Source organism: Lissotriton vulgaris, chromosome 6, assembly GCF_964263255.1.
Source record: "Lissotriton vulgaris chromosome 6, aLisVul1.2, whole genome shotgun sequence".
Classification (NCBI taxonomy): Eukaryota; Metazoa; Chordata; class Amphibia; order Caudata; family Salamandridae; genus Lissotriton; species Lissotriton vulgaris.
This window is the reverse complement of record NC_141694.1, coordinates 1280439486-1280466366: the sequence shown is the minus strand read 5'-3', so window position 1 is coordinate 1280466366 and position 26881 is coordinate 1280439486. Positions and strand designations below refer to the sequence as shown.

Genomic DNA, 26881 nt, shown 5'->3' with positions numbered 1-26881 from the left:
CATTGCTCGGAAGTTGCATGACACACCACCCCATCCACACCGCAGTCTGGGCCGACTGACGCCAGCTCCTATCAACCAGCACTGCCACTTGCACTGTGACTTGTCAGAACCACCACGAGCACCGCCTCACTCCGCACCGCAGTCCTGATTTCATCGACGCCGCTGGACGAGTGCCACCGAGCCGTTGCCTGCACCGCGACTTGAGGGCACCGCACGCCGCACCACTACACTTCACACCGCAATCGCGACGGTTGCCACGACCGGCATGCACCGGTGCGGTCTGCCGGAACCCAAGGTTCTGTTTACGAGTCTGCTAATAATAACGCCAATCCACACTGACGTGGTCTGCCGGAACTGCTGGATTCTGGGTTTTTTCAGCACCGCGGTAGCACCTGATGGAGCTACCGGCTACAAGGAACTGCATTTTTAAATAATGTTTCCAAAGTTCATCTATTTGATTACTGCATGTTGGTCATTTATCGTTTTGGTCTTGTTTGCATGGATAAATATTGGTTATTCTTCCAAAACGTGCGTGGTCCTTGTGTAGTGTTTTCACTGTATTACTGTTGGTTATGTGCAAATGCTTTCTACACTGCTTCTAAGCTAAGCCTGACTGCTTGTGCCTAGCTACCAACGGGGTAAGCAGTTTTTTTTTTGGGAGTGTATTCTCCTTATCCTGACTAGAAAGAAGGGCCTTTATTTGGACAAACGTGCAAACGATTGCCAAATAGACACCCCCATTTCTAACAGTATACTTGGAACAAATCACTTCAAGATACTCAACACAGCCCAGACAAGAAGAAATTGTGAGACTTGGTGGTGAATGCAGCTATGGCACTGTAAGGTGTAACAGGTAAAGTGAACTGCACTTTGGTGCCAGCAAAGGCTGTTTGATGTTGGAGTTATGCCAAATCTGAAATACAAGATATAGTTTTAAGATGTTTCTGTAAAGGAAGTGGTTTTACCCACAGCTCTGAATCAGGCAGAGGAAAGTTCCAAGGGCAACTATTGTCTTTCCACTTCCATGCCTTGTGTTATATTTTAAAGTTGGTTGAATTGATTTAAGGTTGTTATCAGAATCCAGAAATCTGGAAGTGATACATGATTTACCAATGAGAAAAAGGTTTGTGAACCAAGATTTTATGATGATGTACCCGGTTCAGGAATGCAGGCAGTCGAACACTCTGCAGTTCCCTCCTGTAGGGCAGCCTGTCTGAACTGGACATTGACATGGTGACTGACATTATGCCATTTGCTCATCACAGAGCAGTCGCATTCAGTATTGGGAAGTATTACTTCAGGAGGCTGTAATGAGTGGCTCCTATACCCGGGTGTAGTCGGTGTCTCCGACAAGCCTAAATAAATGCTTGAATCTCTTCAGGGTACTAAATTTAGTGGGTGAATTTCCCACACAAAAAAAGATTTAAGACATCTATTTTTCCACCAATGCCATTTTTCTCATGACCTCCTTAAACCATTCGCTGCGGCGGCTATTCCGCCGCAGCACTAAGGGGGTAGGGCGGCCGTGCGGCGGTCACGTGCTTGTGACGGAACCGCTCCGTCACGGCACGCGGGTGAGCTGTGCTTGTGACGGAACGGTTCCGTCACGAACGCGCCCGCTCAATGGAACGCGCCGTGCAGGCGCGTAATCAGCGCCGCGCAGGCGCACCGAGCGGGCCGTGACGGAACCGTTCCGTCACAAGCACAGCTCACCCGTGGCTTGTGACGGAGCGGTTCCGTCACAAGCACACAAGGGGTTAAATGGTGTTTCTTGTGTACAACCGCCATTGACAGTGGTGGATAGGCTCCAAAACACCCTCCCATCTTACCAATATATCAAGTGTTACAGTTTTTTCACCCCTTATAACAATAAATGCCTGCTCAAATAGATTGGCCATCATACAATAGGTACAGCGAGCAATTAATTTTCAAGAGTTGTGCAGTCCAGACACATTTATGCATCAGTGGTCTTCAGACTTTTTAATGACATGCCATCCATGTTAAAAAAAAAAAAAATCATCAGGGTCCTAAAACGACCAACATTTTTGACAATCATTCCATACCCCTGGCAGCTCTAAACATATCTACAAACTGCATTATATTTAGTTACCACTTCAGCCACGGCTCATCCACTATGACAGAGAAGCGTTGCCCCCGCCAGCTGTCTCAAAACGGCAGGAAAGAAAAAAACCCAATAACAAACACGTTTTATCATCATTTCGTTTTTCCCTTCCTGCCGAGTCTTTGGAGACAGAGCTATGGGGGACAACAGGAGCAGGAGGACTGGTAATGCACTATGATAAGTGTGTATGCGGTTTGGCAGGCTGTCTCAGGCCAGCCAAACCCAGCTGCATTGCGGGGTTGGAGACAGCAGGCAAAGGCTCCCAGTCTCCATTAGAGGGAAATCCTTGGTCCTCAGGCCAATCCTGACGCTGCTCTCATAACATGAAAGCAGCAGCAGGATTGCCTGCAGTGGAGTCTGGGAACCTGTGCCTGCGAGAAGAGGCGCAGAACAGTGTAATGCGTCCATCTGCAGGTACGTTTTTTTATTTATGTGTTCTTTTATTCTGTTCTCCCGCCCCCCCCCCCCACCCCCACCAGCCGCTACCTTATCACTTAGAAACTGCAATAAAATACACGACTACCAACATGCTATGACCACTTTGGTCACCTTAAGGTAGAAAAGTATCAAAAGTGTGATCTTTTATCAGAAATGAGGGGAAGGGATTTTTAAGGTTATTCGCACCGACCCTTTTAATACCTACTCCCGGTTAAGACATGAGGGACACAAGATAATAGAATGACTCATTACAGAGTGACTCTGTCACTCCTTTTCATTGAAAACGCAGCACTGTTTTAAGCACGATGCAACTCTTGGCCAATGCCTGACACCACCCTCTCCAAACTCAAGAGGTCATCATAGGCTTCCCAGGGGAGGCCAACACCGTAGTTTGAAGACCTCTAGCATATAAACAAGGTGTTATGTTGTATGTGATTGCAGATAAAAACTTATTTACAGACTACCAATTTTGAGAAATACTTTTACATAAACTAATTATTCAAACTTTTTACAATGAAATTGCATTTACCATTTGATAGAAACAAATTCACTTTTTTGTATTACCTTTTTACAATCCTTTTTATTTTTTAAAATGTGTAAATGCTATTAATCTTGACAATGGATTGTCAGTTGTTTTTCCACTTCCCGCTGCTAATGTCTGCCCCCTCCACATTCTGTCCACATCCTGTTACTTTTAACTCCATTTCAGTATTTCACGGAGGACAAAAGACCAGACTGTTCCTTTTCCCATGCGTAAAATTAGTTCATTTTCTTCCTCCCTCATAGTCTTCCTTCTCTCAACTTATTTTCCTTTGTGGGGGGAGCCTTCTGTACTCCTGTTCCTTCTCTTAATCATTGCTCTACCCTGTCTTCCTCTATCTTTGTCTATTTACCTTTTTTTCAGCTTCATTATTGAAACTAAGTTTCCTAAAAGGGATTTCCTGCAAGGTATCAATTTTAGTTATTTTAAAAACAAGATTTTACTTTTAGAAAACCAAAAAAAACATGTTTCATTGTTCTGGTTTGTTTTTAATATTAAAGACCAAACTTTATTTCTTTTAATTTCTTTTTTAAAACATGGGGTTTTGACTATGTGAGGTCTCAAAAATGAGTTTATATTTTTTTCTTTTTCTAATCATTCATATAATGCAATTTATACATTTGGCTAGAACCCACCAGGAAGGCTAAAAATGGATATAAGCTATAATAAGGCTATTGAGTCGACAGCTATTCTAAAGGCCTTTCCATCAAAGTCATTTATTTCAAATAATTAAAACCATAATGTTTTACACAGCTAGACCAATAAAAAAGGACACATTCATTAAATGTTAACAACTTATTTCTAGCATTAAATTATAATTTAGAACAATTTCCATTTAAAATGCAAAGGCTAAAATTATATAAAAAGCTGATGCTTGCATGTTAGAATATTCATCACAATCAGCTCAAATGTAATAGCTTAATAGCTATTCAAGCCTTTGTCTATGTTAAAGTACAAGCGTGTTCGTGCAAATTCACCTTGAGTCTGAAAAGTAATTAATTAAAACTACACAGTGCCCTTCCTATTCCACCTGTTTCAAAATGTTATACTGACATATTTTAGTAAGGTCTCTTAAAGTGCATTACTGTGATAGCATTAAACCAGGGTGCTTCTAAAGGTGTAGACGGCATGTTAAATACTTACCAGACTACGTAAAATTCATCAGACCCCTTGCAGTCACATTTTTATAAAAGCTGCTATTATTTCAAGACCTTTTCATAAATGCTTTCTATTTTCTCTCTTTCTATGTTGCCCAATATTGGGTAGGGAACCTGAAAGTCAGTACTCTGTACAATGTAAAGAAAAATCAGGGCCAACTGTTTATAGAGCGACCCAATACCCATTTTGGGAAATTGCAGATTTGCATAATGTTTGCCAATAGCAGTTAACCTGGACATTACCAGATCTAAATTAAAAAATACTTTGGATTACACCCTGGTATGTAAATTCTATGTCAGGACCGTAGGCTTCAGATTATGCTATATCTTCCTTCGCTTTATTAACATAAAGACTCCACAGCAGCTTAGGAAAGATATAATAATAACAAAGAATGCTTTAAACATAAAGCATCGACGTAATGTTCAACAAATCAACAACAACTCCCAAGAGTCTCTTTGCATAACCATAGTCCATAGTCCTTCTACTCTGTCCATGATCACTATATAACCAGACTTCTCATCATCTTCCTCCTCTTTCTTCGCTGCTCCCGCAGCCAGATAAGTGCTTTCCTATATTTTTCCCTTTTTTCATTGTGATTGTTTGATTTGTGTACGATCGTTGGGGGACTCATTGCATGGTTTATTCCCTTACAGAGTCCCCGGTTGCGGGAACGTTCTTCGTTCCTACGTGCCTTGTTTTTGCCACTTGTGTGCGGTGTGTACATAGACCGCCAGGGGGCGGCCTGTCGTCTCGCCGGCCCCTCGACGCGCCTCCGCAGTGCCAGGAGCCGCGCCGTGGAGTCTGCTTGCGCAGGAGCCAGCCCTCGCGTACCCCTCTGACACCTGGTGCCCCGGGTCTGTGTTTTTCCTGCTCTTGACGCCCCGTTGGGGTCTGTATAGCGGCTCTGACCGCGTGAATAGCCTTCGGGTGTCCTTTATGCACCTCTTTATCCGAAGTGTGGCCTAGCGCGCTTGAGGGGTACGACGACCCGGTCCCGGCGAGGAGGGTCTGCGCACTTGGGGGTTGGTGCAGCCCACCTGCCACGTCAGTTGGCCCAAAACGTGATCGCAGCCGCCTGGCCTGCCCACATTCGAGATCTTTCTCGGTTGCCGCCCTCTGGGGTGCCCCGCATTTGCCCTTGGTTCCGAGATGGAAGGGGAATACGAGGAGGAACCCTGCCCCTATCTGCAGGACGACGAGTTCTACCAGGCAGTGGACAATTCCATCTACCGCTGCGTGACGGAGGTGGTAGGCCCCATGGAAGACCGCCTTTCCGCCCGCATCGTGGAAGAGTGCGCGAAGCTGGCAGCGGCGCATGTGCCCCCGTCCCCCGAACTCCCGGGGACGTCCGGCGGGTTGCCACCCACCCCGAAGAGGCCTCGTAGGAGGGGCCGTCATCGGAGGCCCAAGGTGTGGACAGGGGCGCTTTTGAGCGTCTTCGTGACGCCTTCCTGGCTAAGGCGACAGCGGTGCCCCCTGCGCCCTTGGTGGACCCTAGTGCTTCGGGGGACGTGTCTACGGCCCCCGCCTCCCCGATCTACGACTCTCCGGACTCGGATGACGACGGGGAGTCAACCCGATCTTGGCTTCCGGCGCCCTCTACAAAGGAGATGCCCCGGGATGAGTCGGGCATGCTGGACCCGGACGAGATAGTCCACCCCCGCTCCGCGGCCTGGGCACCGGGGGAGACGGTGGCGAAATTTGTCGCGGGCAGGCTGCCCAAGCCCCTGGAGAAGGAAGCGATGGGTTGCCTACGTGGGGAGTGTCCTCGGCCAACTTTGGAAGGGAAAGTGGCCATGACCCCGGAATTGGATCCAAAGATGGCCACCTTCCTGGCGAAGTTTATGAAAGACCCCAGGAAGGGGATTGACCGGTCCTGGCGGGCTTGCCAGGACAAATTGTTAGATGCGGTCGGGCCCGCCACGAAGATCCTTGACATGGCGGAGGAGGCTAGAGCGAATGGCACTGCCATTTCACCGGAGGTGCTCTCGAATTTGGCCCAGAGGGTGATTGTGTTCTTGGGCAACGCCAATTGTGCCCTGTCCACCGAGAGGCGGCGTTCGCTCCTAATCAAACTGGACCCAAAGTTGGGGGACCTGGCCTCGTCGGAGGCGGGTGCTGTGGCCCAGGGAGGCCTCTTCGGCGAGCCCTTCATCAGGGAGCTGGGCAAGTTTGTGAATACGTTCACGTCGCTGGATAAGGCCCAGTCTAGCATCAAGAGAGTGTTCCACCAGCGTTTCTCTGGAGGGGCCGGTCGCGGTAGGGGCCGCGCGATCGGCCGTGGTCAGCAGACCAACAACAGAGGACAAGGCTCCGGAAGAGGTCAATACCAGACCTCTGCCAACTATACCAACTTCTACCCCACCAGGGGACAGCGCTTTGGTGGCAGAGGGTTCAAGAAGAACTCCGGACAAGGAAATGCCCCCGGTAAGTGTACTTTGTTTGGATCAGGTTCCAATTGGGGGGCGGCTGGCAAGCTTTTACGAGGAGTGGGAATTGCTCACTGCCGACGCTTGGGTTTTGCAGACTGTACGAGGTTTCCATATCGAGTTTTACGACCAGCCCACTCAAGCGAGGCCCCCGCGCCCGATGTGTTTTTCAGAGTCAGACGCGCGATTGATAGACGGGGAGATCTCGGACTTGCTGCGCAAGGGAGCCATCCGTCTATCAACGCGCCACCCGCATGGGTTCCTCAGCAACGTCTTTTTAGTGGACAAGACGGATGGGGGCAAAAGACCTGTGATCAATCTCAAAGAGTTCAACGGGTGGTTGGTCTACCGTCACTTCAAGATGGAGGGTATCCACCTCCTCCGAGACGTGCTCCTCCCTCGGGATTGGATGGAGAGACTAGACCTCAAGGACGCCTACCTGGTCGTCCCCATCCACCCCCCTCATCGTCGTTTCCTACAATTCCTGTGGGACGACAGGGTGTTCGAATTCACCGCTCTGCCGTTCGGTCTTTCCTCGGCCCCGTGGTGCTTCACGAAGGTCCTTCACCCGGTAGTGGAGTTTCTCAGAAGCCAAGGGGTCCGTATGCTAGTGTACTTGGACGACATCCTCCTCATGGGGCAGTGCCCAGAGGTGTTGGCGGGCCAGCTGCGTCAAGCTGTCGGCCTGCTCCAGAGACTGGGGTTCGTGATCAACGGCTCCAAGTCTGTTTTAGTGCCCACTCAGCAGATCACCTTTTTGGGTTTCGTGGTGGACTCGGTACAGGCGGTCTTGAGCCTGCCGGGTCGGAAGGTCGCAAAGATACGACACCTGCTTCGGCAGACGATCGCGAGAGATCGTACGTCCCTGCGACATATCGCCAAGGTGGTGGGTCTTCTCTCGTCCTCCATCCAGGCGATTTTCCCAGGCCCTCTGCACTACAGGGCTCTCCAACGCCTGAAGGCGCAACATCTGCACCGTGGGATGAGTTACGATCAGTGGGTTCCCCTCACGGACGAAGTGAGGGAGGAAATGTCATGGTGGCTGTCTCACATGGAGGCATGGAATGGTCGGGCGATCTTCGGTTCGGCTCCGGACCTGATCATAGAGTCCGACGCCAGCAGGTCCGGCTGGGGCGCCCGGTGCGGGGATTTTTCCACCGGCGGCGCCTGGTCTTCAGAAGAACAACAATTGCATATCAATTGTTTGGAGCTCCTTGCGGGCTCCTTCGCGGTTCGTTGTTGGACCAAAGGTTCGGTCAAAGCTTGTGTCCTGTTACGGATGGACAATATTTCGGCGGTCCGTTATGTGAACCATCTGGGAGGTCCTCGGTCCCGGCCCTTGGCGGACTTGGCGAAGGACTTCTGGGATTATTGCCTGTCCCGTCACATTGCGGTGACGGCGGAGTATCTGCCGGGTCAGTGCAATCAGGTGGCGGATTGGCACTCCAGACATCTCAGGGACGCCAGTCAGTGGAAGCTGGATCCGGAGGTTTTCCGGTGGCTGCACACCCTCTGGGGTCCCTTCTCGGTGGACCTCTTTGCGTCCCGTCTCGACCACCAGCTGCCGCGTTTTTTCAGCTGGAGGCCGGACCCTCTAGCGGAGGCCACGGACGCATTTTTGCAGGATTGGAGTCGGGAACAACCGTTCGCGTTCTCCCCGTTCTCCATGATAATGCGAACGGCGGCCCAGATACGCCGCCAGGGAGCGGAGCTGGTGTTGGTTACACCACTCTGGAGGTCTCAAGTGTGGTTTCCGGTTCTTCTGGAACTTTCTTGGGATTCTCCAATCCTACTCCCCCTGTTTCCTCTGCTCCTGACAGATACGGATCAGGGACCGCATCCCCTCATCCTGCAGAACTCTCTCCGCCTCGTGGCATGGAGGCTCTCAGGAGACGCTGGTCGCTCCCGGGCCTTTCGGGGTCGGCTGAACACTTGCTCTCCAAAGCATGGGCCGATAGTACGACGAAGCGTTACAGATCCGCTTGGCTTAAGTGGATGCGTTGGTGTTTACGAAGGGATCTGGATCCCTTGGTCGCGTGCCTCGTTCCCGTGCTGAATTTCCTGGCGCATTTGGCCGACAAGGGCCTAGCGTATAGGACGATCAATGCTGTTTGTTCGGCGATTTCAGCTGGCCATGACAACATCGATGGCCATCCAGTAGGGGAACATCCTTTTGTGTGCCGGCTTCTGCGAGCTATCCGCCTCGCGCTGCCTCCGGAACCCAGGTACTCCTTCCTTTGGGACGTCAATTTGGTTCTGAATTTGTTCCTGTCGTGGCCGGCCAATTCCTATCTGTCTCTTAAGGAGCTGTCAGCGAAGTTAGCCATGTTGTTATGTCTGGTTTCTTGTAGGCGCGTCTCTGACGTGCGCGGGCTGGATGTCTCTGCACGCATCTTTTCCCCGGATGGGGTTACTTTTACGGTAGGCCGACGCACGAAAACGTTGTTGCGTTCTATTTCATATCCAGCTTTTCTTGACACTCCTAAGTTGTGTGTCGTGCAATGCCTCAAAGCATATGAGGACTTAACCTTGGATCTTCGCCCTCCGGGCGAGCGTCAGTTGTTGATTGCCCTGCGGAAGCCACACAAAGCTGTCTCCTCACCCACTATTGCTCGGTGGGTGCGGTGGGTCATGCAGGAAGCGGGCATCAATACTTCTCTCTTTGGAGCACACTCCGCCAGGGGGGCCATGGCCTCTAAGGCATTCTCGGTGGGTGCTCGTCTGGAGGACCTAATGCGAGCGGCGGATTGGTCCTCGGATTCCACCTTCAAGAGGTTTTATTTTAAGCCGGTGGTGGATTTGGCCCAGTTGGTGGTAAGTAAGCTTTAAACTAGCATAATCTGAAGCCTCCGGTCGTGACATAGAATCGAAATTTGCCTAGCTTACGTAACGGTAAGTTTCAATTCTATTAAGGACACGGAGGCGAGGATTATCCCACCCAGGCTACAGTGGTGTCTCTACCCACCCGTATGGCAGCAAGTAAAGCGTTTTCCTTTACATTGTCTGTACTGTATTAATCACTGAATGCTCCTCGCCTTGTCGCATTCCTGGACCACCTCGCTGATGCTGTTCCTTTTTCGACAGGCAACAACGGTGCTAAACAGGACCAATGAGGCTCAAGCGTGATCTGCGCGAAGAAAGAGGAGGAAGATGATGAGAAGTCCGGTTATATAGTGATCATGGACAGAGTAGAAGGACTATGGACTATGGTTATGCAAAGAGACTCTTGGGAGTTGTTGTTGATTTGTTGAACATTACGTCGATGCTTTATGTTTAAAGCATTCTTTGTTCTTATTATATCTTTCCTAAGCTGCTGTGGAGTCTTTATGTTAATAAAGCGAAGGAAGATATAGCATAATCCTCGCCTCCGTGTCCTTAATAGAATTGAAACTTACCGTTACGTAAGCTAGGCAAATTTCGATTCTCAAACAGCTAAAATCTGTTTATCATTAGGGACTAGACTGTGGGGATAACCACGGTGCCTTTTGCCAACTTAGAGCAAAGTCTGAATATCTTACATTTTTACAAACTATGTCAATATTATCTAGGACCGACTCTTTTTCATCATCCACATCTAACAGAACCATATTTGCCAATGTGGAGATCCTATCTCCATCTCTCCAACGTCATTAAAATCTTTTAATGACAGGGTCAAACCATATTCATTCTGCTAGTGACTTGATCACAACGGTGAATAAGGAGTCATAAAAACAACCCTATCTTATTTTGTTCTCCTAGTGGATAGTTTGTGCACATTGTACATTGACCCTCACATTATTAAATCAGCCAGAATAGCATCTTTACTATTGTTGGAAAATTTGGCCCACAAGCAATTTTTAATAGAACTTGAAGCACAAATTGCAATTTTGCATCCAGAATCAAAGGTCAACTCATCCTACATCAATAAGTGTGAGTGTGCCCTCCATATGGTCAGACATTTTAGTGAGCTTAATAACTACTTTAAGTGTAACCTAGCAGAAATTATTTGCACAAACCTATGTCATTATGGACGAACGAGGGGCATTATTACTTCTAGAAAGCTATTTGTTAGTCACTTGGCCTATAAGATTTTTTTCTTATCAATCAAAGATCGAGGCCTATATGAAGCACATTTGACTGTAGAAAGCTCACTCTTATGTATGACCATTTTAGGTCACTTGACGTATGTCTCCTGTAGATGAAATCCCTTATCCCTACACTCTAGGAACATTTCTACCATATGCACAAACAAATCCCAACACGTTCCTTTTAAATAATCCAACAGAGACAACATTACGACCCAAGGTCTTGCGGGCATGTTCATGTTTTAATGGGAATTCGTTTCTGAAAGGTGACGTCGACTCTCTAGAGTTTTTCTTTCGTTTTCAGATATCATCTTCAATTGCAAGTTCACAAGTAGGCATCTGAAGATATGCTGTGATGTAAAGCAACAAGCAAAACTGTCAGCCATGTCCCTTTTTTGTTGAGGATCACAAATTATCTTTACAGGGACTCTGTACATGGCATCCCTTCTTTCAGTTAAGTCACCAAGGAAAGAAGTCCCCTGTTTTATACAGTCTCATGTACCATCCCTATTTTTAGGCACCCTTTGGTCACACTATGGGATTGCACAGAAAAATTGTCTTCAGTAGAATTCAATCACTATCGTCTGAATTCCACTCTAATTCTGCACCTTTCCTTCACGTCCTCTTCCATTGCACTCTTGTTGTACTTCACTTCTTTATTTTTTTCCATGGCAATTTAGGAACTTCTCTTTACAGGTAAGAGCTCAATTCCCTATGGAGTTAAAGGAGCAAAGACATCCAGTAGGATTTTTTTCTTAATGAAAAAACCATTGCGTGACTCTCCTGTAATGTTGACTTGTAACCCAATTAAATTCTAGAAGAGACATGACATAATTAAATCCAGTCTTCCATTCCCTGTAATCTACATTCTAATGAATAATTCACATCATAGTTTCAATCTGATTAAAAACAAGGCCAACACAGCAGCAAAATCTGCTATTCCAAATCACCCATACTTCATAATTCAAAGTATTTGTTGTCCAATGAAGAACCTTCCTCAATGGAAAAATATGTATGTGAAACTGATGTCAGGTTCAGCTGCAATACCAAATACACAAGGATACAATTGTGGGGGTTTTAGCAGCGTTCTAAATGGCATATTTAACTACCCTAATATGATTTACTTATTTATTAATCTTATTCATTTCAGCTTCAGAATCCACCACTCGGTCAGCTTGCATATTATCCTCGAGGACCAACTTAAGTGTGGTTAGAGAGTGCAGTATATATTTAACCTACAATGGTTTAATTTTTTCCTTCACTTCCTTGAAAGGTTGCATTCGTTTCTCAAACATGTATGTAAGCTCCGGGTATCTTGCACTAGTTCTGAAGAAATTGTCCCTTTTGCCATGCAAGTGGCCAAAACAAATGGCCCAAAAAATGGCCAAAAAATTGATAACTGCAAATGAGGGCTTTGCACAAAGGTTAACAAACCTGTGCCTAATGTGCTCCTTCCACTATAAAAAAGAAATAGAACTTATTTATCCCACCACAAATTGCATCATTTTTCAAGGATTATTACTTAAGTGCTCTTTGGCCTTTTAGACCCTTAACTCTCAGTCTTACACGTTCTTGAATCTTTTTTTACGGCAATGGAATGAATTCTTCTCAAGGTGTTCTCCTTTCAAAACATTTAGAAGACAAGGTAGTAGACCATCCTTACATCTGTTCTGATTCTCTATTTTTATATCTATCAAATCAGATTCCTTGATTGCTGGTAAGAAATGCTTAGAATGCATTTTCTAATTGCTTAGAGCTCTGTAGCTTATTGCATCCATGTATTTCCCTTCACAAACGTAAAAAGTGAGGTTGCACCCCTTTGTTTCTTTGTGGTATGTCTCTGGTCCAAGTACAATTGTCATTATTCGGGTCGCAGCCCTTTTCTCTTTAAACCTGCACCTAGTCTCTCACTAGCATGACCCTACATCTACGCCCCCAGTCACCCTGAACATGATGTCAGTTTACAACATCAAATATCTTCAGTTAGTACAGGACATGTTCAAAATGTACTCCAAGAGTTCTAATCGAGTAAAGAACAGTTTGCATAAAAACATCAATTTCCTGTGGTGTTATGATAGGTATTCTCCCTGAATTAAATTTCAAAGCTGCTTGGCCCAGCAAGAATAGCCAAAGAAGGCTGCAACACATGTCTGAGCAATATAAATCAAACAGTGTGATTTCTTCATTTTATTATTGTCACTGTGTGGACTCTTCCTCCTTTTGATGCCTATGCTGCGGTCGTTTTTCTATATCTTGGATATTTATATAGGGCTTGGGACCTTGCTTCCTTTTTGGTGTTGTGTCAAAAGGACCACATTTCCGTCTGGGCTGTGCTCCACTCTCCTCACCAAGGCCAAGTGCTGGTCATGTGGCACCTCAAGGGGGGGTGCTGCTGTTTGTAGGCCCTAGCATCCCCATTACACAAGCATGGGGTCTAAGTTACAATTTGGTGCCATACGAGAATAACAATAACGAGCATTTGCGAATGTAATAGAGTTCTCCATTTTTCAAACCTCTACCCGAAATCCAGGCAATAGCAAAGACATGTGTCTTCCGTTTTGGTGAGATTAACTAAGCACAACACAGCTAGTACACACCTGAGTCAGTTGTTATCTTCTTGGAGTTCACCTGAACTTTAATGTATTAAAACATTGTGCCAAAGTGACCATGTTGGGGATTATCAGCCTTATGCCAGGGCCACTACCTTGCAAGGAATTACTACTTTTGTACCAGGGCCATAATGTTGCCAGGGATTACCACGATGGCTGTGCCAGGACAAGCATGCTGCCAGAAATTACCACCATGGGGCCTGGAACGGTATGTTGCTATGAATTACCACAGTTGCACTAGAGCCAACATTGAGCAGGAATTACCACCTGTGTGCCTCAGTCTGCATGTTTCCAGGGATAACCACCAGTAGGACAGACTACGCATATTGGCAGGGATTACCATCAATTTGACAGGGCCAACGTGTTAAATGGGGTTACCAACATAATGCCAGCATGTGGATAGGGATTATAACCGTGGTGCAATTTCAGTGCATCTTTTCTTTTAATTCACTGGGCCACTGCATAGGGGAGAAACCATATAACAAATCAGCCTTCCCCTCTGAACACATAGAAACTGCCCTTGACCAGTTTCCGTCTGTTTGGGAATCATCAATGAGCTGCAGCTTGATGCCTATGGCACAGTGAGCTACTGGACCCACATCTTGGCATGGGCCGTTGCACGCAAGGCAACTAGTATGTCATGGTTTTGAAGGCAATTACATGCAATTGATTATTTTTTTTACCTTCAATATCAATATTCTTTCCCATATTCTTTCAATACGAGATACATGAGCTACAGGTCTAACACCAGACCGCCCTGCAATGGTTATTAGCGTTTACCTTTTTCCTTTCTATGCGCTCTTGTTCTTCTCTTTGGAAATGTTTTTCACGCTCTAATCGAATCCGCTCTGCTTCCTCTCGCAGTCGAGCTTCTTCTTCTTCTTTCTGATAAAGGAACAAAAGAGAAGGGACCTGGGTTACCATACTTTTAAAAAACAAAATCATCGTTGGTTATTATTAAGTAATCCGTGTAAATTGTCAATAAACATAATAAAGTAAGGAAATGTCATGAACTACGAAAAGGAGAGCATTACTACCAAATTGCAGGAGCAAACCAACATTTTTCTACTAAGGAAGGCTCCTTTCACGGAGGGTCTGACATTGCTGAATTGCCTTATGAGACGGAATTTTTACACTCATGGGGGAAAAATCTGGATTAACAAATTAAGAATGAAAATTGTTTAATGTCAAGTGTTTAATAAAGAGTCTCTTGACAACCAATACCATTAGGCAAAGTTGATCTAAGGTAGCATGTGAAATAATTTGCTACAGGGAAATAATTACTGGGTATTCAATTATATGTACCTTGCACAAACATAAGTGAAATCTATATATTTACAAAAGTTAAACATGTTTTGCTCTAAAGTGCCTTTTTTTTTTAACCACAGACGCAGTACTAGTTTGCCTTCATCTGCGTGCATGCCCAAGTTCTGCATATGAATTGCCCTCTACTCATAGCCCTTCAACCAATGAAAAGTACACATTTCCTCCTACTCAGATGGACCAGCTTGCATTACTCTGCCCATACATTATTAATCTGCTAAACACTCACTAGTGCCCCCACAGACAAAGCATCCAAATAAACACTGTAACACTTAAACACTTGGTGGCACTTCGGTTTGTAGTGTAGTACAGGACAGGTTTTAATTTACTTGGAGAACTGGAAACACTAGTCCTTGCAATCATTGTACCATGGAGATATATACCATAGATATAGATTAAATAAATGTGCCAAAATCAGGTCCTGCAGTAGTATACTGCAGGATCAATACATTTCCGATACCCATTATGGAAGTATAATTAAGGCTTATAATCTAAATCTCAATTCAATGGTCATTATCCTCACTGTTGCAATGAAACCTACTCAAATTCTAACAATCACCCCACCAAATACTATACTAAAAGGAAGGGCGGGACTGAAGGTGCGAGAGTAACCAGTCTTTCTCTGGCTATTAAGAGTCTTTCATTTTCTTTCAAGACAGTCTCCTTCATCCATAAACCCTATCCCATTATAAAATACAATTTTGAGAAATTCCAATAATTAGGAGGAAACCAACTTCTGTTTCAAATGAACACGAGCAGTGGCCTTTGCACATGGGTGGAGGAGCAAAAGAGAATGTGAATGGAACCCAGTCAACCACAATGCCGATAGGTGTAAATCCAGCTGTCTGGAAACACGCACATGCATCTTTATCCACCAGGTGATAGACTCGCCATGGCAGTCTGGAATATTCTTCAAATCAGAGAGAAATGGCTTATGTGGTGGGAGTTGGAAAGTGGGAGGATAGGGATTCATTTGCACAACAGAAATGTAGTACTGGAGTGAATGTGACATTAACACAACAATGATACTCATGGAAAGGGAAAACTTTTTAGGATTTGTAAAGTCCATCACTGTATCTTAAGGGTATTTGTGATCACCTAAAGCAGAGAATACTATCTGAAATAAGATAAAATACCAGAGAGACATCTGAGCAGGTAAGAGTAAATCATTATCTGAAAGCATCTTAAAGAACACTTTACTTTAATTTCTAGATCTAATTAGCTATACATGTGTGCATTCTTGTCTTCAAATACCCATCTCTATTGGGTGTAACGAAGACACCCGGTGATCAAATTAGATGGCTTCCCCAAGAGAGAATATTATTAGGCAATAACATTCAGCAGGTATAAAGAGCAAATTATGAGTAAGTGCAGTGACAGGATGTTGGCCCTTCATCAATCTCTCACTCTTTAAATTGATGGCCTTTAGCTCTAGGAGAGGGCCCTACTCCAGCCCTTTTGGAAAAACATTTAGGGATCATCATTGATGCAGATGTAAACGTGGCAAGCAAGTGAATGCAGTTTCAGTTGCCTCTTATTTTTATATCTCAGACTGTTGAATATGAATTCTGTCTGCTTCATCATTGAAGCGTCAGGACATCTCACAGGGTAATTGTTGCACTTTATAAATGTTCTTTGTTATAAAGATCATCAATGTGTTACGCTGAGATTATTTAAATTGGGCAGAGCATTATGGCTTGTCCAGGCAGATAATATGTCATACATAATAATGAAAATCTAATTGGACCATTTGGTCTTTACAGGCTGGGTTATCTATATGCTGTGGATTTGGTTTTGATCACATTTTTCCTATGAAGTAACAAAATAACAGTTACATTACAATTACCTAAAAGGTAATACGTTTATACAACATAGGGGAGCCCTTCACACACTGCACCTTGACCAGGGACTCCATCCCCCAACAGCTTTTGCGCCTGGAGGTGCCAATGTGTTTTTCCGCGCCCGGAGGCGCTTAAAGAGAACTCTAGGCTCCCGCAGTGCGGAATCCATTCACAGCCTCACCTTGACTGGGGACTCCATCCCCCAACAGCTTATGCACCTGGAGGCACCAACGTGGTTTCCTCACGCCGGAGGCGCTTAAAAAGAGCTCGAGGCTCCCGCCCAGGCGAAGCCGGGGCCAAGGGCGGGCCCGTCTGCGGCCAGACAAGGCAGAGCCACTCCTTTTGGTCTTAGGAAAGCGGTAAGGAAAGTTATATTTACTTCCTATAACTTTACGAATTACAAATCTAGGAGTGCACGCTTGCAAAGGGAAAGTGAACACTTACGTCGGCCTCAAATGGCGGCGGAAAGCCTGCAAGTAGTAATGTACCAATAACTTACAAATTGAAGAATACTATGGGATTAATCAATAACGAAATTGTACAAGCGCAAGAGCGCCTTGCTGCCACCAAAACTGCAATAAATGCAGCCTTTAAGGAAACAAGGGAAGACATGGTGGCAGTTGAATCTGACCCGATTATTAATAAGAATAGGGGAAACCAAGTATCAAACATTGGGTTTACAAAAGAGGGTCCTTGTGTCTCGACCCTACCACTAAAGAGATCTGTACTGTCAAATAGCACTAACTTGGTCTCCCCCGCCAAAAAGTGTAAACAACAACTTGTGACAGCAGGATTGGTACCTCCAAATCAAGTAGCAAAAACAAAACAAACAAAAGAAAGGGAAAAAGACCCCTGTGGAACCAACTTAGTCAGACACAGCTCAAACAATGACTAATATCAAAGGCATCAAAACCCTTTATAAAAAGCTCCGTGGGAAAATTGACAATATATAAAGGAAGTAAATGGCAGAAATCCAAACAGTTGCAAAAGACACCACCCAACTATTCAACTTAGACTGGGACTGGGACTTATTACCTTTAAAAAGAAAACTCCAGGGCAACGTCTGGTAGAGCCCTGGACGAAAACACTAATGATGGTCATATCTTGATAACTGATAAAATCCACCCAATGAGCGCTCCTCACACTAATAAAGCTTTGGCTGTACAACCTCCCACAGAGATGAGTCATTACAATTTACATAATGTGGAACCAGCAGTAAAGAGTAGTGAAGGCAACAACCATGGGAGTCAATAGCTTATGAACCATAGGCCATCACATTTTTGCCAGGACTCCTTACACCTACACCTACACCTACCAAATGTTGCGAAATTGATTGATAAGAGTACAGAGTCTTGGGAGACCATAAAGAACAAAACTGTACATTGGTTTGCGACTAATACCAACTGTCGTACCAACATCCTTTTTCGGAATATAATCATGATAAGAAGAGTAAATTGGGTTGAGCCCATGAGGAAGTGCTGTATAAGAGATTTTGTTGTAAACTTTTGCTGCCCTGAGATTGTTAGGACCTTGATTGAGGAACTCTCAGCCAAACATGTAAGATCTTTTAATGATGCTGATGATACTATTACTGCCGTCTAATTAGGTTACTTCTACAAACTGACAAATGTACAACCATTGCATAGTAGTAAAAAAACCAACAGCAGATATCTGCATGATATACAAGCTATGCCCAATAGGTTTTTACCTTTAGGAGGCTATAGTGAGCCTGATTGACTGCCAGGGGAAGGAGAACAGTCGACTGGCGTGAATCATCCAACCCCAGCCACTAGCACCATTAACAATAATTCTAACCAACTTCTATTGCATGTTTTTCGTCGTTTTATTATTATGTCATGGAATGTGGCGAGTGAGGAATAAGTTAAATGACAGAGTGGCTCAAGACGTTACAAAACTGCTAGCTAATTTTTCTCCATGAAACTTGGCATACAGCACCTTTCTATATAAACTGTTTTAAAACAGTCTCAACAGCGGCGATTTCCTCTAAGGCAGGGAGAGCCAGAGGCGGCCTAGTGGTATTAGTTTGTTACATCATCATTAATCTTAAATAAAACCTTTATTAATTCGCAGTTTTATCAGGTTTTACACTTTTGTACTAAGGGAAAACAGTGTGTAGTAATCACACGTTTTTATAATAACATTTTTGACAACGCCAAAAGTAAGGTAATCGTGTCCTTGGAGGAAGAATTAAAAACATTCTTAGAAGGCATAAGGGAGGATTACATGCTTATTTGGGCAGGTGAGTTTAACAGGGAAAAATGTAAAATTTTAAATAGGATACATTGTGGCCATAGAGGTGAACAGGGCGACCCTTGCATTTATTTTCCTCATAACCCATATGGAAAAGCAATTAATGCCGCAAAGTATAAATACAACCTAGAATTTATGGAGCAAAGCGAAAGAAAAGGTGAAATTTCTATCCAAACATATGAAGGAGTAAGATCATCTACTATCGATAATGTTCTAATGTCAGGAAATTGTAACATTTATATACAGCCAAGCCCGTACAGTAATCACTACCCTTTAATCCTTGAGCAAAAGCTAAATTTAACACAACTGTAAAAGGTATGCTTTGCAACTGGCATTAAAACCAAAGGAGAAAACAGTGTTTCTATAAAATGGTTAACTGTAAACCCCACAGTATATAAAAAAACTAGAAAATATAAACACTTGTTTGGATGGATCCTCCCTGTATACAGACATAATAGCCACATTTTGTAACATAGCGGATGAAATCTCCCGAGACTTAAAACTCAAGAGTAAGAATAATGCCGGCCACTATCCTAGATGGTTTGACCAACAATGCTCCAAATTAAATCAGGAATTAAAAGAAGCACTAAAAGTTATACCCTTGGATAGGGAAAAGGTACGCACTCTGCGGAAAAATTACAAACAAACTAAGCACAAGGGAAAACGAAATTAGGGAACTTGCATGGGATAAGCTAGTCCAGGAAGCTGAGAGACGCGATTCCGCTTTATTTTGGAAGAAATTAAACCATCCCTTTTTTAAAGAACAGGCAGCCACTAAGATTGAGACCCTAGAATCACCGGAAGATTGGCTGATTCCTTTTGAATTTAAATTTAACCCCTATAAAGAGGTTCCTCCAGCTAGTGATAATAATAAGCGTATACTTGTTGATTCTGTTGAGTTGGCTCCTATCACCTTAGATCAGAGGTCTTCAAACTTTTGGATGCTGAGACCCCACTGTCAAAATTTCCAGCCGTAAGGACCTTCTCCTGAATTTTTTTTCGAGAACTTGGTACTCCTCATCACTGACAACCACAAACGCCCCCAGTTCCGATGGCATATCATTTTTAAAGAGGGTAAATATTATTAAACAGTGTTTAGCAAACTGAAGGTTTGTGGGTGATTGCAGTAGTTCGGAGTCACAGGCTTACTACACAGTTCAAATAAAATGTCTCCAAAAAGAATTGCCCAAAAATGCACAACAGAACTTTATTTTTCCTAAACAAAACCTAATTTGACAAAACTTGATAACACATTTCTTAACTAATGTGATGGGTGTGCTTGTCTTTCTCCAGAGAGACTGTCAATTTGTGGATGTATTTTTGCATTGTCTTGAAACAGGGTGAAACGGTGTCTACCCTAGGCTGCAGCCACCAATAAATACAGCCACTAATCACCCCATCCCAGGTGACCTTATTATCTGGATACATTAACTTTACGTTATAGGGTGCAACCCCAATTAAGAAAACCTCTCGAAACAGCAGCTGAGAAAGTAGTGTTTGGAAAAACAATCCTTGGTAAAGAACCAGCAAAGGGTAATTTATCAGAATTGCTCGTTTTCCAGCGAGCTGCATGTTAAAAAAATTGTAATCATGTGACAGTGCCACCATTTACAGAACAAAGGCAGGTAACAGATGCCATTCACCTTCAACATTGTCACTTACATTGTGTTTAGGGCACTCCCCAGCAAAACAAAATCACCCACTCAATTGCTACCACTAATCAAAGAAACTGATGGCGAGAGTTTACAGGAGGTAGCTCACTAAAAAGGACTGGCATATTGGGCCCCTCCCCAGCTGCTTGGTCAGGTTGGTGATTTGGGGGGGACAGGATGCCTCAGATGAGTTAAGAATAAAGTTGAACAAAGGACACCAGCCAAGGGAATTTATCAGAATTACTCATTTTCCAGTGAGCTGCATGTTGAGAAAATTGTAATCATGTGACAGTGCCACCATTTACAGAACAAAGGCAGGTAACAGATGCCATTCACCTTCAACATTGTCACTTACATTGTGTTTAGGGCCTAGCATGGTGCCCAGGAGGTCAAAGTTCATAGATTTGTTTTTGAAGGAGACTACAAGGTTACTAGGAATTGGCAAAATTAGATTTACAGAAATATGTTCCCCTTATCACCTATAAATGTTGCCAATCTGAAATGATTTTTCCTGAAAAAATATCCAAAAGTATGTAGCTGAGCCCCTCTGATATGATTTCTAGTAGTACTGGTAAATGTTGTAGCACTGGCAGTAGTGAAATTAGGTGTAGCAGTCAGAGCAGTTGGAGGAGTAGGAATAGTTGCTTTAGGGGTAATAGTATTATTATCAGTAACAAGTTTGACGTGCCAAGAAATAGTAATATGCCATCAAAATATCAGCTGACCACAATACAAAAATTTGATAACTGGGCCAGCATTAAAGGTCATGGAAAAAAAGTGAAATAATTGTGCTAAGATTGTGAGAAATATTGCCTTTCAGCGAGGAATGGTATAGTCCATAGCTCTAGTAACCTATGGTATAACAATAACATGTATTCATTTACAGTATTTCTCTATAGCGCTGCTTCACCAGTAGGTATTTGAGTGCTTTACAAGGAAATGAAATATACACAGAACTTTACATAGAACTAAAATGTGTTATGTTACACTGTGCTAGGTTATCCTACCATACAACAGAGAGAAACAAGAGCCAGATGGAGATAAGAGACAGATAGAGCGGCAGCAGGGGCGTAACAAACACCCCCGCAGCCCCCGCGGTGCGGGGGGGGGGGGCCCACTCTCTTCAGTAAATGAAGGGGGCCCCGGCCCCCTCAGCACTTCACAGAGCTGTGAGAGAGGCTTGCAATGAAGCAAGCTCCCTCTAAAGCAGGTGCAGGCTGTCTGCAGCCTGCTCCGAGCCCCTCACCCCCTCTCTCTGACTGAAGAGAAACAAAGTAACAAGTTGCAAAGTTTCTCTTCAGTCAGAGCTAGCAAGGCCGGGGAAGAGGATGGGGGCCTTGAGCAGCACAGAGCAATTAGGACACAGAAAGAGTCATGAGGTCAGGTCTACCTAGTTGTGAGAGGGGAAATGGAGATGGTGTTCTTCCCACAGGTTTTGAAGGCACATGCCACACTCATGAGAAGAGTATGGATGCAAATATGCATGTTATTCATGAACTGGTTGCCATGTCCTAACGAAGAATGGGCAGACGGGTAACACGCTGTCCCACACACTTGCAAGACTATGTTTTGAATTAATGGTTTCAAGATCCTATCTTCTCAATGTTGTCAAATATTGTAGTACTATTTCACAACTTTGGTTGTCATGTAACACCGCGCCTTTAGCTGTATCTCTCCACTGTAAAGTATTTTAAACAATAGCTTCATTCCTATAGGAAATCTTTGGGTTGGATATTTTCGAGCTTTCTGATGAGGGTGGTGTGGAAAGTTTGTATTCTTTAGTGAATTTGCCTCTATAACATCAGTATATTGTTTATCTGAATTTAAACTGTGAGAAAGGTGGAGTATGTCTTGAGTGGGTATACCCTTTGGGAGTGGGGGCCCTCAGAGTCAGACTGTCAGCATTCTCAAGGGCAAAGCTCATATGAGAAGGGATGAGGTAGCAAAATGGTGCCCTCAGCTAAGCACTCTTGTTAGAAAGCACCATGTGGGCGTCCGCACGGGGGTTCGTAAGGGGGGCCGAGAAGGGTGCAAGGCAGAGGGGAGAAGGGGAGAAGGGTGCAAGGTAGAGAGGAGATGAGTGCAAGGCAGAGAGGAGAAGGGTGCAAGGCAGAGAGGAGATGGGTTCTAGGACTTGTGAGAAGGGTGCAAGGTAGAGAGGAGAAGGGTGCAAGGCAGAGAGGAGATGGCTGCAAGGCGGAGGGGAGAAGGGTGCAAGGCGGAGGGGAGAAGGGTGCAAGGGGGAGGGGAGAAGGGTGCAAGGTAGAGAGGAGAAGGGTGCAAGGCAGAGAGGAGATGGGTTCAAGACGGAGGGGAGAAGGGTGCAAGGTGGAGGGGAGAAGGGTGCAAGGCGGAGGAGAGAAGGGTGCACGGCGGACAGGAGATGGGTGCAAGGCAGAGGGGAAAAGGGTGCAAGGTAGAGAGGAGAAGGGTGCAAGGCAGAGGGGAGAAGAGTGCAAGGCGGAGAGAAGATGGGTGCAAGGTAGAGAGGAGATGGTGCAAGGCAGAGGGAAAAGGGTGCAAGGTAGAGAGGAGATGGTGCAAGGCAGAGGGAGAAGGGTGCAAGGTAGAGAGGAGAAGGGTGCAAGGCAGAGGGGAGAAGAGTGCAAGGGGGAGGGGAGAAGAGTTCAAGGCAGAGGGGAGAAGGGTGCAAGGCAGAGGGGAGAGAGTGCAATGGGGAGGGGAGAAGGGTGCAAGGCAGAGGGGAGAAGGGTGCAAGGCAGAGGGGAGATGGGTTCAAGGTAGAGAGGAGATGGGTGCAAGCCAGAGGGGATAAGGGTGCAAGGCAGAGAGGAGAAGGGTGCAAAGTGGAGGGGAGAAGGGGGAAGGGTGCAAGGGGGAGGGGTGAAGGGTGCAATACAGAGGGGAGAAGGGTGCAAGGCAGAGAGGAGAAGGGTGCAAGGTGAAGGGGAGAAGGGTCCAAGGCAGAGGGGAGAAGGGTGCAAGGCAGAGGGGAGATGGGTGAAAGGTAGAGAGGAGATGGGTGAAAGGTAGAGAGGAGATGGGTGCAAGGCAGAGGGGAGAAGGGTGTAAGGCAGAGGGGAGAAGGGTGCAAGGCGGAGGGGAGAAGGGGAGCAGGGTGCAAGGCAGGGGGAGCAGAATGCAAGGCAGAGGGGAGAAGGGTGCAAGGCAGAGGGGAGAAGGGTGCAAGGCAGAGGAGAGAAGGGTGCAAGGTAGAGAGGAGAAGGGTGCAATGCAGAGGAGAGAAGAGTGCAGGGGGAGGGGAGAAGGGTGCAAGGCAGATGGGAGAAGGGTGCAAGGCAGAGGGGAGAATGGTGCAAGGTAGAAAAGGGTGCAAGGCGGAGGGGGAGAAGGGTGCAAGGGGAAGGGGGAGAAGGGTGCAGGGGGAGGGTGAGAAGAGTACAAGGCAGAGGGGAGAAGGGTGCAAGGGGGATGGTGATTAAGTTAAAAATGTGCCCCACCCCCTCGGAAATGTTTCTGCGTACGCCCATGGCAACACACACTACTTTGTGAGAGAGAGTGGAGTGAGAGAGAGAGAGTTGAGAGAGACTGGAGAGAGAGAGAGAGAGTAGAGAAAGAGGATGGAGAGAGACAGTGGAGAGAGACAGTGGAGAGAAGAGTGGAGAGAGAGAGTGTAGGGAGACAGTGGAGAGAGAGTGGAGAGAGTGGAGAGGGAGAGAGTGGAAAGAGAGAGAGTAGAGAGAGAGTGGAGAAAGACAGTGGAGAGAGAGTGGAGAGAGAGTGGAGGGAGAGAGTGGAGGGAGAGAGTGGAGAGAGTGTGGAGAGAGTAGAGAGAGACAGTGGAGAGAGAGAGAGAGAGTGGAGGGAGAGAGAGAGAGTAGAGAGACAGTGGAGAGAGAGAATAGAGAGTGGAGGGAGACAGTGGAGAGAGAGTGGAGAGAGGGAGGGTGAGAGAGTGGAGAGAGAGAGAATGTGGAGAGAGAGAGAGGAGAGAGAGACAGTGGATAGATAGTGGAGAGAGAGAGAGTAGGGATAGAGCTGACAGAGTTGAGAGAGATAATGGAGAGAGAGAGAGAGAGAGAGAGAGAGAGAGAGAGAGAGAGAGAGAGAGAGAGAGAGAGAGAGAGAGAGTGGAGAGAGAGTAGAGACTGACTGACTCAGAGACTGAAGACTGACTGACTGCAGGGCTTAATTTGAGCCGGAGCTTGCCGGTGCTTAGCACCGGCACCTAATTATGAGGGCCGGGTCTACAGTCACGGAGGCACGCTGCATTAAGAAGTGCACATGTCCTAGTCGTGCGTGGCACTGGCACACACAGAGAGCGTATGTACTGTGTTACTGCTGTTGTGCCAAGTGCTGTGCTGTTTCTTGAAGTTTAAGATAGTTACCGCAGACGAGTCATACAGACAGTACTGGTTGTAGTCGATCATGCTTTCTTTAAATACATACACTTACTCTCGTGTCGGTCGGTGACGTCACGTGACTGACAGTGACACTGACTGCTCCGGAGTCCGATTCGATCGATTCTCAATTTAAATTATTTCCTCCTCCTCATTACAGACTACTTCCGGCCGCGGATGAGGCCCAGTGGGCGGAACACGGCAGTAGTTGTTGTTGGGCAGGCCTGGCTTTGCTGGTCGTCTTCTGCGGGGGTTGGGGTTAGAGGCAGTGACGCCTGCGCAGAGTATGCAAATTATTGCGCGCGCATTTTCGCTGCCCGCCCCAGCATACCCGCACCTCTCCGTCCTCACCAGCAGCCACCAAGTTTCCACAGTCAACGCAAGCAATGCACGCCCTTTGAAAATATTATGTCGGGACTCGGGAGTGACGACACAGGTGAGGTTGGCTACAGTTACTGCTGCTGCGCTGCAGTACATTATAGCCCCTAGGTCTGGACTGCTCAGCAGGTGAGGGCGACCTGGGCGAGCGAGGCTGGCAGAAGGGCCTGGCAGCGTGATGGTGATTACTGGTCAGGTTTTTAGAAAATCATGATGATCTTGATTGGTAGGCCGGCGCCGGCGGCCAAATCATCATGGTTTCGTTTAAATAAATCAAGCTGCGCAGATGAGGCAGGGCAGGGCCTGGTAGGCCGCAGGCGCAGGATAATTTTTTATTTTTATATAATTGTTGATTGTGACAGCCAGGTTTGATCAGACCGGCGGCCAAATCATGAATTATAAAATAAAGCTTCGCAGGTGAGGCCTACTGGTTTACTTTTTTGTTCTCACGTCACCCAGATCATGAGAGGTTGTTTTTGATTATTTTTGGCAATAGTGGGTGCACTGATTGCAGTGGGCGGTGAGTCACAGTGGCTATTTGTTGTGCAGTTCTGCGGGCCGGCCCGGGCTGCCTGGACGTATAACACTACAGGATGGATTAAATTTCGTTTCAGGGCAGGGCACGCTCATCTGTGGGGTGGGGGTTGGGGCTGTGGCTGTGCGCAGCAAGCAGTGTGTGTGTGCACATTTTTTCACATTGTAAAATGCGCGCCCATTCACTGCTTTGCCACCACACCCCACCCCAGTGATAACGACAGTCAGTTCATGGTCAATAAAGTAGAACGCTCCGATAGGAGTTCCTTAACTTTGGTGATAGAGTCCCAATTATTGCGATATCCTAAGGGCAGTGTTTATTATATATTTAGGTGTGAGTGAGCCCTCTTTGCCTTCAGGGGGGGGTGCTACCCTCATCTTCTGTGTTTGACCATTCACAAAGAACGTGAGGCAGATATTGCGTTACACTTTCCATTCTCGTGCCTGTGTTAATAGTTTCAATCATACTGATCGACAATCCAGTGAATAAAATACACGGCACCAACAAGAGAAAGACCACTGCCTCGTGAGTTCAAAGTATAAGCATTCCTTAATTTAGAGCATTGGACCATGCGTAATGATGGCACTTGTTTGTACCTTGTTTGGAGGCCACAATGGACGAAAAAGTGTGGTTAGCTGAATCCACGGTTTAATTTCGAGGTGCCAGTTATGCTGTTAACCATTCACAAGTCCTAAAAACAGAAGTGGGGGGACGCTGGCACCTCGAAATTATACAGTGGAGGCAGCTAACCACACACAGTATGTAGTCAGACCATTTAAAATGTTCCTCATCACAGCCTGTAGAGTTTTAAAGATACATACACTTTGTGAGTGTGAAGGGCAGTGCGGTGGTGAGGGGTAGGAAGGGATGAGGCAAAGTTACGATGGGGTGAGTTGTAACACAAATCCCTCAGCAAAGATCTGTTTCATTCTTTCATGTAACACTATAGGGGTGGGGTGGGTGGGTCAGTTTGCCAGTATATTCTTGTTTTAAAAGCAGCTGGTGCAGAGTTCCTGGGCTCCAGTAATATTCAGGCATAAATTCAAATGTCAAGATAACTCTGGTGATTAATCGTCTACCTGGAGAGAGCCAGGAGCTTTGTCTAGGGGAAGCTGTGACTGCTTGATAGGTGGTACAGCGTTATATACCTGCTGCAAAGAACGTTTACCATGCAGATCAAAAAGTGCATATAATGTAA

At 45.8% G+C, this 26881-nt stretch overlaps 1 protein-coding gene across 2 annotated transcripts in view; it reads right to left on the bottom strand.

Moving 5' to 3' along the window:
• Positions 1-26881, bottom strand: part of MAP7 (microtubule associated protein 7) — an 810320-nt gene that overhangs the window by 70375 nt on the left and 713064 nt on the right. For both annotated transcript variants that reach the window (XM_086927406.1, XM_086927405.1), the window contains one exon: positions 14142-14246. In XM_086927406.1, coding sequence (XP_086783532.1) covers positions 14142-14246 — 105 coding nt within the window. The remainder of the gene's footprint in view (positions 1-14141; positions 14247-26881) is intronic.